This window comes from Amphimedon queenslandica, unplaced genomic scaffold (assembly GCF_000090795.2).
Source record: "Amphimedon queenslandica unplaced genomic scaffold, v1.1 AMPQUscaffold_13436, whole genome shotgun sequence".
NCBI lineage: Eukaryota > Metazoa > Porifera > Demospongiae > Haplosclerida > Niphatidae > Amphimedon > Amphimedon queenslandica.
In genome coordinates this window covers 143,742-156,548 of record NW_003546328.1, presented here as the reverse complement: position 1 = coordinate 156,548, position 12,807 = coordinate 143,742, and the positions used below count along the sequence as shown (strand labels likewise).

General features: G+C 38.8%; 3 protein-coding genes across 5 annotated transcripts in view; 2 read left to right on the top strand and 1 right to left on the bottom strand.

Annotated features, from left to right (window-relative positions):
• The first annotated feature begins 103 nt into the window (after nt 1-103).
• LOC105312507 (sterol O-acyltransferase 1-like) lies at nt 104-4,836 on the top strand. Of its 3 annotated transcripts, XM_019995671.1 has the most exons (14): nt 104-207; nt 506-574; nt 633-692; nt 891-1,001; nt 1,381-1,501; nt 2,255-2,410; nt 2,453-2,646; nt 2,697-2,745; nt 2,802-2,866; nt 3,108-3,249; nt 3,362-3,460; nt 4,093-4,222; nt 4,397-4,542; nt 4,618-4,836. In XM_019995671.1, exons 2-14 carry the CDS (start codon nt 543-545, stop codon nt 4,675-4,677), a joined length of 1,365 nt encoding a protein of 454 aa, XP_019851230.1. In that variant the 5' UTR covers nt 104-207; nt 506-542; the 3' UTR covers nt 4,678-4,836. The 3 variants fall into 3 exon arrangements, with proteins under 3 accessions (XP_019851230.1, XP_019851231.1, XP_019851232.1); XM_019995672.1 differs by lacking the exon at nt 104-207 and having other exon boundaries at nt 391-574; XM_019995673.1 differs by lacking the exons at nt 104-207; nt 506-574; nt 633-692 and having other exon boundaries at nt 921-1,005.
• An 80-nt stretch (nt 4,837-4,916) lies between these two features.
• LOC100638768 (inverted formin-2-like) lies at nt 4,917-11,308 on the top strand. Its single transcript, XM_019995668.1, has 13 exons — nt 4,917-5,360; nt 5,417-5,532; nt 5,590-5,749; nt 6,253-6,286; nt 6,343-6,478; nt 6,647-6,869; nt 6,979-7,874; nt 8,232-8,317; nt 8,367-8,467; nt 8,541-8,611; nt 8,910-9,088; nt 9,263-9,548; nt 9,714-11,308. The coding sequence occupies exons 1-13, from the start codon at nt 4,991-4,993 to the stop codon at nt 11,190-11,192; spliced, it is 4,137 nt and encodes a 1,378-aa protein (XP_019851227.1). The 5' UTR covers nt 4,917-4,990; the 3' UTR covers nt 11,193-11,308.
• Nucleotides 11,309-11,366: 58 nt separating this feature from the next.
• LOC100635899 (glycine--tRNA ligase-like) overlaps nt 11,367-12,807 on the bottom strand; it is a 13,446-nt gene continuing 12,005 nt past the window's right edge. The window contains exons 7-10 of the mRNA XM_003386048.3: nt 12,680-12,768; nt 12,417-12,620; nt 12,166-12,350; nt 11,367-11,544 (exon numbers count right to left, since the gene is read on the bottom strand). Of these exons, the coding sequence (XP_003386096.2) occupies nt 11,437-11,544; nt 12,166-12,350; nt 12,417-12,620; nt 12,680-12,768 (586 nt within the window). The 3' untranslated portion in view covers nt 11,367-11,436. The remainder of the gene's footprint in view (nt 11,545-12,165; nt 12,351-12,416; nt 12,621-12,679; nt 12,769-12,807) is intronic.

Genomic DNA, 12,807 nt, shown 5'->3' with positions numbered 1-12,807 from the left:
GGTTTACTTGAATTTTGTATCGCAACGTTTTCAATGCGTACGCGTTTACACAGCCAGGATAACTTTAATTAATGTTAATAACGTACACGCATAATAATTTTAATTAATAACTTGTAAAATAAAATGGCGGTGGGCAAGGAAAATGTGCTTTGAAAGCAACTTTCTTTCTGACAAAGCTTGCTATATTTGTAGAAAATACGACCAGTAGTGAGTATACTTTCTGATATATTACTAGGATTTAGCTTTTTGTGCCTTTTTTGATAATGTATTCGTTTTTAGCTGTTTACACAGAAACGCTACCGTTTTCAAATGTATGCGTTTTCAAAAGTCTCCACTTTGGAAGCCCGTTTCATAGCGTTTTCGCACGTTTCTGTGTAAAAGAAGGTGCAAACGCAAACAAAAGCATTCGTTTTTGCTTGAAACCATAGCTGTGTAAACGCGGCCTTAATTAGCAATAATAATGTTTTTATTCACTACCCTCCACGCCCACATTTTTCCAACGTAGGCCATAGGGCGAGGCTCATTTTGGGCGAAGCTTGAAGATGAAGAGCAATGGAACAGATGAGATGAAAAAGTAAATCTATTGTTGTTTTTATTGACGAGGTCAGTAACATATTGAATTCCATTTTTAGACCGCAAGTTTCTGCTGATCCTCGCGTGGTAGTTTTTAAAAAGAGAGAGTCCCCGTTCGAGTAAGCACAACAAATATTTAGCTATTTTATTTGGAGCTAGTTTAAACTGCAGCATTTTTCTAAATAATTAATGTATCTGTCTTATTTAGATGTAGAGTGTAATATTGTGATTTGGATTCATGTTAGAGACTCTCTTATATATACTTTAATGATATGCTTTGAATGTGTCAGTGTCATTTAAATTATTATTTATTGCAGGCAGCTAGTCAAGGACAATGAGCACATTCGTTCACTGGTACTCATTGGGCTTACTGCTACAGCCTTTTACCTTCTTTGCTTCATTGCCCATGACTCCATGGAGGCTGGACAGTAGGTGTAGTCTATGAATGTATTGTATTGTTGTTATTGTATGGTGCATAATGTTTACTTTTTGTTTTATAATGGTCTATGGTATTATAATGCAATAGCTGCAATCAAGGAAATTAGTATGTATTCTTTAATTGAAGCTTTTCTCCAATTAATGCCTGTCTCAATTACGTATATTGTGGAAGCTAAGGAAGAAATAGAGGCCTATAGAGTAATCCAAATTACAGATAGGACATAGAACTCGAGGGCTCTATTTAAGAATGTATACCTATGACCACTGCCTCACAATTATTATAGTGATATGTTGATTGACATTCTATGCATGGTTAATGGTAATATTAGACTCTGAACCATTGATTAGTAGTACTCTCCTTTCTAATAGGTTGTATTGGAATGTAGACTATTACTTTGGTGGCTGGGGATCTCTGGGGGACATTGGCAGAGCTATGATGTTAGAAGTGTTGATTCTAATAGCTGGCTTCCTGTTCTACCCATGCTTTATGGTAAGAGACAACTGACTAGTCCAACCTGTTTACTGTAATGGTACTTGTCTACTAACTGCTACTGCACAACTGCCAAGGACACCTGTTATCATTGAGTGTCACACTGACTAGTGCACTTTTTTATTAGCTTAGATCCTTTCTTAGATTACTGTGATTTTCCTTTTAAATTTGCATGATAGGCAAGTAGAAATGTGTATGCTCTATTGTGGTCAGTATTAAGTAGGTGCTGCATCTATTTAATGCTTGACCACAACATAACACATTTCTGCTTAGAAAATCTCAGTATAATTTTGTAATAGTCCATGTCACAAACTTTCACAGTTGATATAACACTAAACTATCTTTTGAACTTACTGTTAATTGAATTGGCAATTTGATATCAAAAGGCTCAAGGCTGAAATTAAATAATAAACCAGTATTAAACTATTTACGAATAATTCTGTTTGATGTTAATGATATGAATGAGGTGTGAGACCACTTCATGGAAGCCATTGAACAGAATACCGTACCATTACCATTGCTTGAGCCTAATTATAACCACTTGTAATAACTATGTTCCCATGAATATGTTTAAAACAGATAAACACCTCCTATGAGGCGTTTATGGAATTTGTAACCTCGGGCTTCACCCTCGGTTTCCAAATTCCATAGACACCTCATAGGAGGTGTTTATCCATTATTTAAATGGTTCAAATCTATTATTATTCTAAACTTGTTTTCTAGTTAATATAAGTATTTGTATGCTTCATTTAGGCTTGGCTTCATTTGAGAAAGCTCAGTGTCCTGTTTGATCCTGTATTTGGGCTCATGTATGTGTGTATGTTTATTGGGACCTTCCCTACTTTATGGTGGGCAAAAGGATACTTCAAACTACCACCATTTGTTGTAACTACACTTGCAATCGAGCAGGTACACTGATGACATTTTTTGTTTAGATTTCTTTTGCTATAGTTACGTTTCTGTATGAAAACTTATTCGTTTGTGCGTGAGAATGCATACAAGGTATTGTATCCTTGGAGCAAGGATGATAAGACTGGCCCTGCTGTGTGGTATGAGGGTCAAATGAGTCCTAAAGTTGGATCGTTCCGTCAGTATATCTACTTTCTGTTCTGTCCTACATTATTATACAGAGATCACTATCCTAGGTAAGAAGTAGGAAATCCAATTTGATAATTTGTGTTTACTTTTCATTTAGAAATTCTGGGCCTGTGAATTGGCAAAAAGCTATCATATATTTGGCTTGTGTAAGATTATCAGAAAGAGGAAAGGGAGTAGTACACTTATATTTACTTTTTTCTAGTTTATAATTTCACTGCTGATAGTTTTGCCATTCTTCTCTCGCTACCTGTATCCAAAATCATTACAGTAAGTCGTATCAGAGTACCATAATATTAATATAGCAGAAAACTTTGGAGGGAGTTAATTTGGCTAATTTGGTGCTTTGATGGCCATTTGCCAGAATGAAACCCACCACTTTGAGTCATTTTGCACATGCTCAATGGCACGTGGCCACAAATTCACCAAATTAAAGTTCGCCAATCACCGAAATTTTGCAATTTGCTAATATTTCTTGTATGAATTATCTTAGTCTATTTCATCCCTATAGTTGGAAGGAATTGGTCCATTGTTTCATCGTTGCTATACCTCCAGGATTTGCAGTAAGCACTCTTGCATCAATATGCGTAATGCACGGGTGGATGAACTTTGGAGCTGAAATAACTGGTTTTGCTGACAGAGAGTTTTATTCAGTAAGGAAATGCGTGCATAAACACTTTAGATAAAATAAATTTAATACTATCTGGTCTTTCTATGTAAACTATTCCTCCTATCATGATTAGTGCTAATGTGAAATCATTCTAGGATTGGTGGAACTCGACTATATTCACTGAGTTTTATCGGAAGTGGAATAACATACCTCATCATTTTATACACGACTATCTCTACAATGATGTCAGAAAGGTAGCTAAACTAATTGTAACTCTTAATGAGAATCGTGATAGACAGAGAGCTTAAAGCAATTCTAGTGAATGCACGTGTGAACATTGATACCCTATACAAGGGTATTATACCTTGTAATGGTACAAGGTATCAGAAATTTTCATTTTTATAAATTTCTCTGATACATGTGCATTGTTTTATGTTACGTGGAAAATTTGAATTGAGTTTGGAAGTTTTATGAATTTTTTAAGTTGCTCAAAATCTGGGCCAAAGTCCCTGTACTGTTACAGTACAGAATCACTCGCCAAACTTGGCCAAAATTGAAAAGAAAAGAATTCTTCATTTTTATAATTTTCTGATACATATACATGTTCTTATGTTGTGTAGAAAATTTGAGCTGATTTCGATCACATTTGGATTTTTTAATGATTTTTTATGTTGCTCAAAATTCTGCACTATGGTTAAGCAAAAAAATTAATTGTTACTACTATATAATTATCATGATGATATATAAATTAATAACCCAACACAGAGGATAAATACTTTGAATTGATACCTATGTGCTAATTCACTTTAAATATTATCGCTCCATCTGTGTGTTTGATCACTGGCTCTCTAGTGATAATTTTTAATTATATATCCTTTCTCTGAAGGTTACACGTTTCAAGCCTTTGGTCCTCTTTGTCCCTTTGTTTGCTTCATCGATCATTCATGAGTATGTAATAGGAGTCACGATGGGCGTATTTATACCAATCTTGACAGTCATGTTTGCCGGTGTGGGAGGTAGGGAGTTTGTGTTGATATAACAATGAGTTTCATAGCTACTATGATTATAGTTTTTATTATCTAATCTCACAATAACATGAGCAACCCTCATATTTCCTATTGTTTACTTGTTCCTCCTTCATTTTGCCAGCCTGTTTTACACTATGTGTATATTATTTTTCCTTTTTTTAGTTTTTGTCGCTTTCATTTGGCCTCCAAAGCACATGAGGATAATAAGACAGTCTTTTTTCATATCTTCATTGAGCGTTGGGGTTGCAGCCATTTTAGTCTGTTCCATGATTGAGCAGAAAGCAAGAGAGCTCTGTCCTCATGAAGAGGTATGTACATGTACGCATGTATGGGCGGATGTAATTTTTGAACCACATTTTAAATATTTTTTTTTGCCTTATTAGGAGTCACTTTTGGACATCTTCATGCCACGTGTGATAGAATGCTTCAGTGTTTATAACTAACATACACTGCATGTGTCACAAATTATATTTATTTTGAAATTTATCAATTTAGTATGTTAATTTTTCCATGCTGTTAGAAATGTATTTTGCTTGCATCAGTCATGCATTATAGTATCAGTTTTCAGGAAATTGAGGTCATTAATTTTGTTATGACGGAAATGATGCTTTTTATTATATCGACGCTCTTCCTGTAGTTGTTTTAATTGCAATGTGGTCATGGTTTATTAAGCGAATTCTTCTTCACCACTTGGCAAAACAAGAAACATTTCTCTCTTTTTAAAACAAGGTCTCCTAACCTACCCCTGGCCTTGAAATGTGGGGAAAAGCCAAGAACCTTGTCAAAAAAGACAAGCCTCCCTCGGAATCAGGAGTCACCAATCTCGAGGGAGCAGATCCGGAGCTCTGCATAACACTCCTGCACCGAGCCCAGCACTTCACCAGTTTGAAGAATGTCCTCAAGAAAGCCGACAGGGCCTGGATGGAAGGATTTCTCGAGCAGGGAGGCCTATCGGCTATCTTTGATGCCCTGCAGATACTGGCCGAGAAAGGCTTTGCTTCTTTGACTGACGCTATCCGCCAGTTGGAGTGCGTTGGATGCATCAAAGCAGTCATGAACTCTCAGGTCGGCCTCGACTTCATCATACACTACCCAGAGCAGAAATACGTCCGTAAGCTAAGCGAGGGTAAGTAGAACTGGTCCTTTTGTATCGAGTTATTAATAAATTTCTTCACTTTACAGAGCTAGACTCTAACAATAGGCTGGTCAAGGTCCAAGTCTTTGAGCTCCTAAGTGCTCTATCTCTCTACTCTGAAGAGGGACACTCGCTAGCCCTTGATGCCCTCACTCATTATAAAGTATGCAAGCTATGTCTTGTGTGTGTGATTTAATTTGTGTTTATTGTTGTCTTACAGAAAAATTGTGCTCAGCCCCACCGCTTCAGTAAACTGATTCAAGAGCTGAGGACCAGCGAAACAGACGAGTACTCCGTCTGTGTCCTTGCATTCATCAACTGCCTAATAGCCTCATCTGATTCACTGGACGAACGCATACAAATTAGAAACGAACTACTAGGTGAGTAATCTAACTATGAAAATGAAATGAAATTTATTATATTAATTATTCTGTCATGATGCTTGCACAAGTACATACAATCTCACACCATGTCCAGCCGTACACACTGATAGATGAATTGTATGGTTGTTTTTTGGAAATTTTAAGCAAGAGAGAGAGAGGGAGTATGTGTGGTGTGTGTGCTTGTGTGTAATGTGAAATGCATGCCTGCCTTTTGCCAAGTGGTTTAAGATTTGTGAGTAATTGGCATCAAATTGTCAAGTAAGGAGGCCTTTATTATAGCCATACTTGTTACCCTCAACTAGCGTGCAAATGAATGCTACACACTTAATCTATATAGGACAATGAAGTATCAATTGCTAACAGCTGTAGCGGTAAATCCATTTAATGATTTCTATAGTGCATAGTGAGACAATTCTAGTAATTGTTTTGACCTGGGATTTATCGCACATAATAATACAATAATAATAACAGGTTGTTAATTATTATTATTATTTTTATAGCTCTAAATTTACACGATATACTAGCTATGCTCAAGTAAGCTCGGCATCATTAGCAAGACTATGCCATCATTATACATTATTATATAATAGGACCTCCTCTAGTGATGTCCTCCTGACACAGATTGATGTATTTGAGGATGGGGCAGCATCTGATAATGAAGAGCAAGAGGTTGAAGGTATAGACTTGCAGAATCACGAGGCCGTCTTTCGACTTGTTTACGAGAAGGTACAAGAAGCGGTTGTGTCTGTAATAAGCTTGTATAGTGTGTCTGTCACTTTTGGGCAGTCGTTTTTATTCATTTGTCACTCTTTCTCTTTCCTTCTTACTTTCACTCTCTCTTTTTCTCCCTCTCTCTTTCTTTCTTTCTCTCTCTCTCTTTCCATCTCTTGTTAGGTGCTTGGGACACCACATGCCATGAATCTACTCAATATCCTACAGAGTATGGTACTAGTGGAGAGAGGCAGTAAGCAGTCTGATGTAGTCTGGCCGTTATTAGAAGAGCTCACAAGTGCTTGTGTTTTATTGCAAGACGGTGGGTCACAAGAACAGGTCAAGTCTAATAGTCTGGAGAAAATTAAAAAAGCAGTCAAAGAGGCTAAGAATGCTCCATCATCAGGTAGTGCTAGTATGAGTCATGTAATGTGGTTATGCTATATGAATTATATAATATGATTATAGTATTGTATAGTATACGATTGTAGTAATTAGATGTTTTTATTTTATAGCACCAGCACCTCCTGCACCACCTCCTCCAGTGCCTGGTGGAGCTCCCCCTCCCCCTCCTCCTCCTCCTCCTCCTCCTGCTCCCGGCGGGTTTGGTGCTCCACCACCACCACCCCCTCCTCCTCCTCCAGCATTACCTGGTGCTCCATTCCCACCCCCTCCTCCTCCCCCTCCCCCTCCCCCTGGAGTCCCCGGAGCACCACCTCCTCCTCCACCTCCTCCTGGTGTCCCCGGAGCACCACCTCCTCCTCCTCCACCTCCAGGAATTCCCGGAGCCCCACCTCCTCCCCCTCCTCCTCCTGGTGTCCCAGGTGCTCCTCCCCCTCCTCCTCCTCCCCCTGGTGTCCCTGGTGCCCCACCCCCACCTCCTGGAGTCCCTGGTGTTCCTCCTCCCCCTCCATTTGCTTCACTACCCGCTGGGTTCCGTCCCCCTCCTGATGGTAGAACCCAATCACTCCCTGCTGGAGGCAGACTTTCAGTATTTGATATAGCAAGAGCTCACAAACCAGCAAAACAAATGAAGAAGGTCAATTGGGAGAAACTCAACAGGAACACTGCAGTGAAGACCGGTACACTCTGGCATCACTCCGCCAGCTCTCCTGACATTGCTCCAAAGATTAAGGTCCTTACACACGAAGTGGAAGAGCTGTTCTCGAGACAAGAAGTGGTGAAAAAGAAGAAAGGAGGAGATGAGCCTGATGGAGGAGCTGAAGGAGCCAAGAAACAGACAGTCATTAATCTTCTCGATCAGAAGACTAGTCTCAATATAAACATATTCCTGAAGCAGTTCAAGATGCCTAACGCCCAGCTGGTCGGTTATATCAGTGATGGAGACAACAGCAAAATCAGCATTGACCAGTTAAAAGCTCTTCTAAAACTCCTCCCGGACAAGAATTTAGTAAGAGTGCTTGCAGCAAATGCACATCATAATTATCACTAATGTTCATGATGAGGAAGTTTTGAATCCCAATATAGCCAATAGCAAATTACACTACAGAAATCATATAACAGATACAGCAATTATTAGGTTATGTCTGTAATTTCTGAGAATACTCTCAAGTTTCTTATCGTGAATTACTAACATGGATTGATGTGGTTGGTCGTTTATCAAAGGCCGATTATGATTAGTAGTGTCAGCACAATTAAAAATTCTTTACACTATTTAGTTACTACATACATGTATGTAGTTTACACAATCAGTGTGAATGTAACAATGATTAGCATGACCTGTCTATATGTTATTACCTGACCTTAGGTTGATCAACTCAAGTCGTTCAATGGAGACAAGTCTTTGCTTGGAGCCGGAGAAGATTTCTTCATGCGACTAATTGCACTCAAACAGTTAGCTAATCAAGTAATGTATGTGATTGTAATGTGTGGTTTATTGTAGATATCCAGTTCGTATTGAAGCAATGCAAATCAAACTAGAATTTGCAGACAAACTCCATGACATTAAGCCATCCATTGAGCTACTAACACTGGGAGTACAAGGCAAGGGGAAGAGAGAAAGAGAGGAGTGATAGTGTAGAATTATATATTTACAATTTGAATTTTGTGTATACAGAATTACTTGAATGCAGTGCACTTAGAGACATATGCTATGTAGCTCTGATAACAGGAAACATCATTAATGGGGTAAGTGAGTGTTGGGGCTTAGAATAAAACACAGTGACACTGTTACACCTACACTCGTCCTACAACTATCATGCATGCAAACTATCGTTGTATTCTCATAATGACATTGTCCTAATGTAGTGTTTGTTGTGAGTTTGGTGCATGTTGTGTCAACAGTGGAGACATGTTAATGATACTAAAGAATTCCACACCAATTCATTTACTATTGCTACCAATTTCCACTACTGCTTATACATACATCCCTACAACTAACAATACTCCTCTTTACTAAATAACCTTTCTCCTATATCATGTATAGGGTGGCAGAGCAGGTGATGCGTATGGATTCAAGATGAGCTCTCTAAGGAAGCTAAAGGATACCAGAGCCAATGTCCCTCGAATGTCTCTCCTCCATTATATAGCACAGGTCTGCCAGGACCAGGACCCAGCATTGCTCAAGATGAGGGAACAACTGCCTCATCTTGAGAAAGCCAGCAAGTAATATTATAGCTATGATATGTTTACTGAGAAGAAAGGGAGATACAGAGAGACATAAATAGACATGTTTTACATCCCAGTTTGTGTGTGTATAAATTAGAAAGTTTGAAATGATAAATTTAAAGTTGTTATGTCCCTTTCTTTCTTTCTTCCTCTCTCTCTCTCTCTCTCCAGGCTTTCCCTAGAGTACGTTACACAGCAGGTCAAAGAGTTGAGTTCTCAAGTTGGAGACCTTGAGAAGAAAACCAAACACTCTCCAGACGACCTCAAGGACCAAGTGAAGTCCTTCATTAAGGACTCAAAGCTAGAAATTGAGACCTTGCAGATTAGTATTAAAAACGTCGAGCGACTCACAAAAGAAATAGCCGACTATCTTTGTGAGGACCACTCCAAGTTCAAACTGGAGTCTTGTCTCTCTGAGATCAACGGGATCATTACAGATATTGAAACTGCTGTCAAAGTGAGTCACATAAAGCATACACACAGTACATGCTTTGGAATGAGGATACGCATACCAATAAGATTCTGTTTATAATACAATTATTTACACTAGCCTAATAGCTGCCTAATTTGCCTAATGGCTCTAGAAATGACTTTCAATCTTAACTCATTTCTCTGTTAATAGGAAAACGAGCAGAGAGTGTTGATGGAGGAAAAGAAGAGGAAGAGAGAGGAGCAGAGAAAGGCAGACCTTGCACGCAAAGCAGCTGCAGGAGGAGGAAAGAAAGGAGTCAATATTGTCGCCCCACCTCCAGATGATGATGGATGCATTGTTGATAAACTACTGGTGGAGATAAGGGAAGGTACCACACTACGACCAACCAGCAGAGGAACCAGTAGGAGAGGCAGCACTAGAAGAGGCAGTCAACTTAAATCTGAAGAAATACAGAAACTGCAGGATATGGCAGCAAAGAGTGAGAAAGCATCGTTAAAGAAATTAACATCAATTGAAGAGAAAGAAAGCAAGGAACCATCAGGGGCGTCTGATCAGAGGAAGGATAGCGATGGAGTTAAAGTGCCTTTAGCACCACAAACTAAGGAAACTGCAACAGCCAATGGTATCAGTGGAGTTAAACCTCTTGAGCAGGTCCAACCACCTCAGTCTCCGTCTGGAAAAATACAAGAAAACACTGTTACTTCACCAACTGTTACCACGCCAACAGTTACCATACCAACCACGCCAACAGTTGACACGCCAACAGTTCTCTCACCAACGGTTACTTCACCAACAGTCACCACGCCAACAGTTACTATTCCAGCAGTTGCCACGCCAACAGTTGCTTCGCCAACAGTTCTCTCACCAACGGTTGCTTCGCCAACAGTTACTATGCCAATGGTTGCATCACCAACTGGTACGATACCAACTGTTTCTGAGGAAGTTTTTCCTATACCAGCAGAGAGTGAAGGTAAAGGAGATACAGTTCAAGGGACACCTGATGTGTCTAAGCCATTAAGAGCAATTACTGATTCATCTTCTGGTCTAGTGCCTGCCAATAAACAACCATCAATGGATACTCCTGAGGAACCAGTACAACCAAAACCAGATACTGAACCTCCTACTCTAACACCAATCACTGATGAACCAGTAGCTCCTAGGACTACTGACATTCCAGTTGTAAAACCAGTCAGTCCAGTTGTAAAACCAGTCAGTCCAGTTCCTCCAACAGTTGATGGTGTAGAGCCCTCAATCAGTCTAGCTGGTATTACACTGGATGAGTCAAATAGACGTAATTCCTTACCATTGGCCTCAGGTACTAATGAGCTTCTCCCACCATCAGACAATGAGCGTCACAGATCAGAAAGAGCCAATACCCTAGCTGTTCCTTCAGGGAGTGCTACGGTCTCTGATAGCAGTGATTTCATGGAAGGATCCAACCCAGAGGCAGTCAATAGGATACTCCAGCGTATCAACAAGTACAAGGTTGGTACCGGAGTCCAGCTGGCATCCTCTGTTGCTATGGTCATGACTCCACTGGCTGGATTAGAGCTTAAGCAGCAGAAGCACAAACGAAATAAAAAGAGAACAATCAAGAGAAAGAAAGACCGTAGGCCTCATAGCCCCAGGCCTGTCAGTCCTAGGCCAATCAGTCCTCGGCCTAAGTAGCTTTTGGTGATTTTTAGCAATTAATTAACACGGTACAATATTGACTGATTTTCATTGTGTCTTTAAATTTGTGTGTATGTGTGTTGCTTTTTATTGAATGAAGATTATTGATAGTATTTGTGGTCATTCATGTAAATTTATGGGTGGGAGCACTTCGCTCTTTAATATGACGACTACTGTCATTGAATTCTTAAATTAAATATCATCAAAAATTAATACTTGTGTCAGAGTCATTATTATTGGTTCATTTTGTTGATTCTTGTCCCATAAATAAAGGATACTTCTCTACTACTTGACTCCATGTCAATCTTCCCTGGACTAATGCTTGGACTAAATCTGGTAGAACTTCAACCTGAAAATAAATTAAATATAATATTATAGGCAGTGTTATTTTACATACATGTATACTCTTGCAGGAATTTTTTTGATGTACATGGCCCTTTTTTTATTTGTAAAAAATCCAAACTTGATCAGAGCCAGTTCAAACTTTCTACACAACATAAGTACATGTACATGCATCATAAAAAATTATAAAAATGGAGAAATCTCCTTTTCATTTTTGACAAAATTTGGCCAAAATCCCTATACTATATATAGCAAGGCTGCAAAAGTTGTGGCAGCCATTTTGAAATGGGGTGAATCCTACTTAGTAATGCTACCATGTAACTAATAATAGTACAGGGACTTTGGCTCAATTTTGAGAAACTAAAAAAATTGTAATAAATCCAAATTTTATCAGAATCAGTTCAAACCTTCTACACTAAATAAGGACATGTATATGCATCAGAAACAATTATAAAAATGGAGAATTCTTTCCTTTTCATTTTTGGCAAAATTTGGCCAAAATCCCTGTACTATAGTACAGGGACTTTGGCTCAATTTTTGAGCAACTTTAAAAATTCGTAAAAAACTAATTTTAATGAAAATCTGCTCAAAGTTTTACACAACATTAAGAACATGCATATCATCTCACCTTGGCTCTTATCTGCTGCATAGAGTCTCTCTCTCTCAGTGTGGCAGTGTTTGATTTCAAAGTATCAAAGTCAATGGTAATGCCAAAAGGAATGGCGACCTCATCAGTCCGAGCGTACCTCTTACCAATAGAGCCACTGCTGTCATCTATCTTAAGAGAGACACCTCTCTCTCGTAGCCCATCAGCTAAAAATATAAATTAACACTCATTAAAATACAGTGATAATAATTGGTGGTTGCATGGTGTCTTACCAATTGTCTTCACAAACGGGTCAAACTGGTTATTTCCGCTAAGAGGAAGAACAGAGCAACCAACAGGTGATATGATGGGAGGCAGCGAGAGGTAATTACGCATTTCGTCGCCCTCTCTCTTGCGGAAATTGTGTTCCAAAATTGCGTACAATATTCTCCCAATCCCAAACGACGGCTCAATGACAGACGGTACCACATCAATCACTATGGAAACAAGCCACACCCATTATTATAACAAATCAAAATTATTTTTTTTGTTGTACCGTGAATTGTTTTTTGGTATTTCTTGATGCTACTGATCATTGGTGGCAATAATGTGAAGGTCTGATCATTGATTGTTAAATCGTACGACCTAATTGAAATAGATAAAATTTTATTACACATACAATAT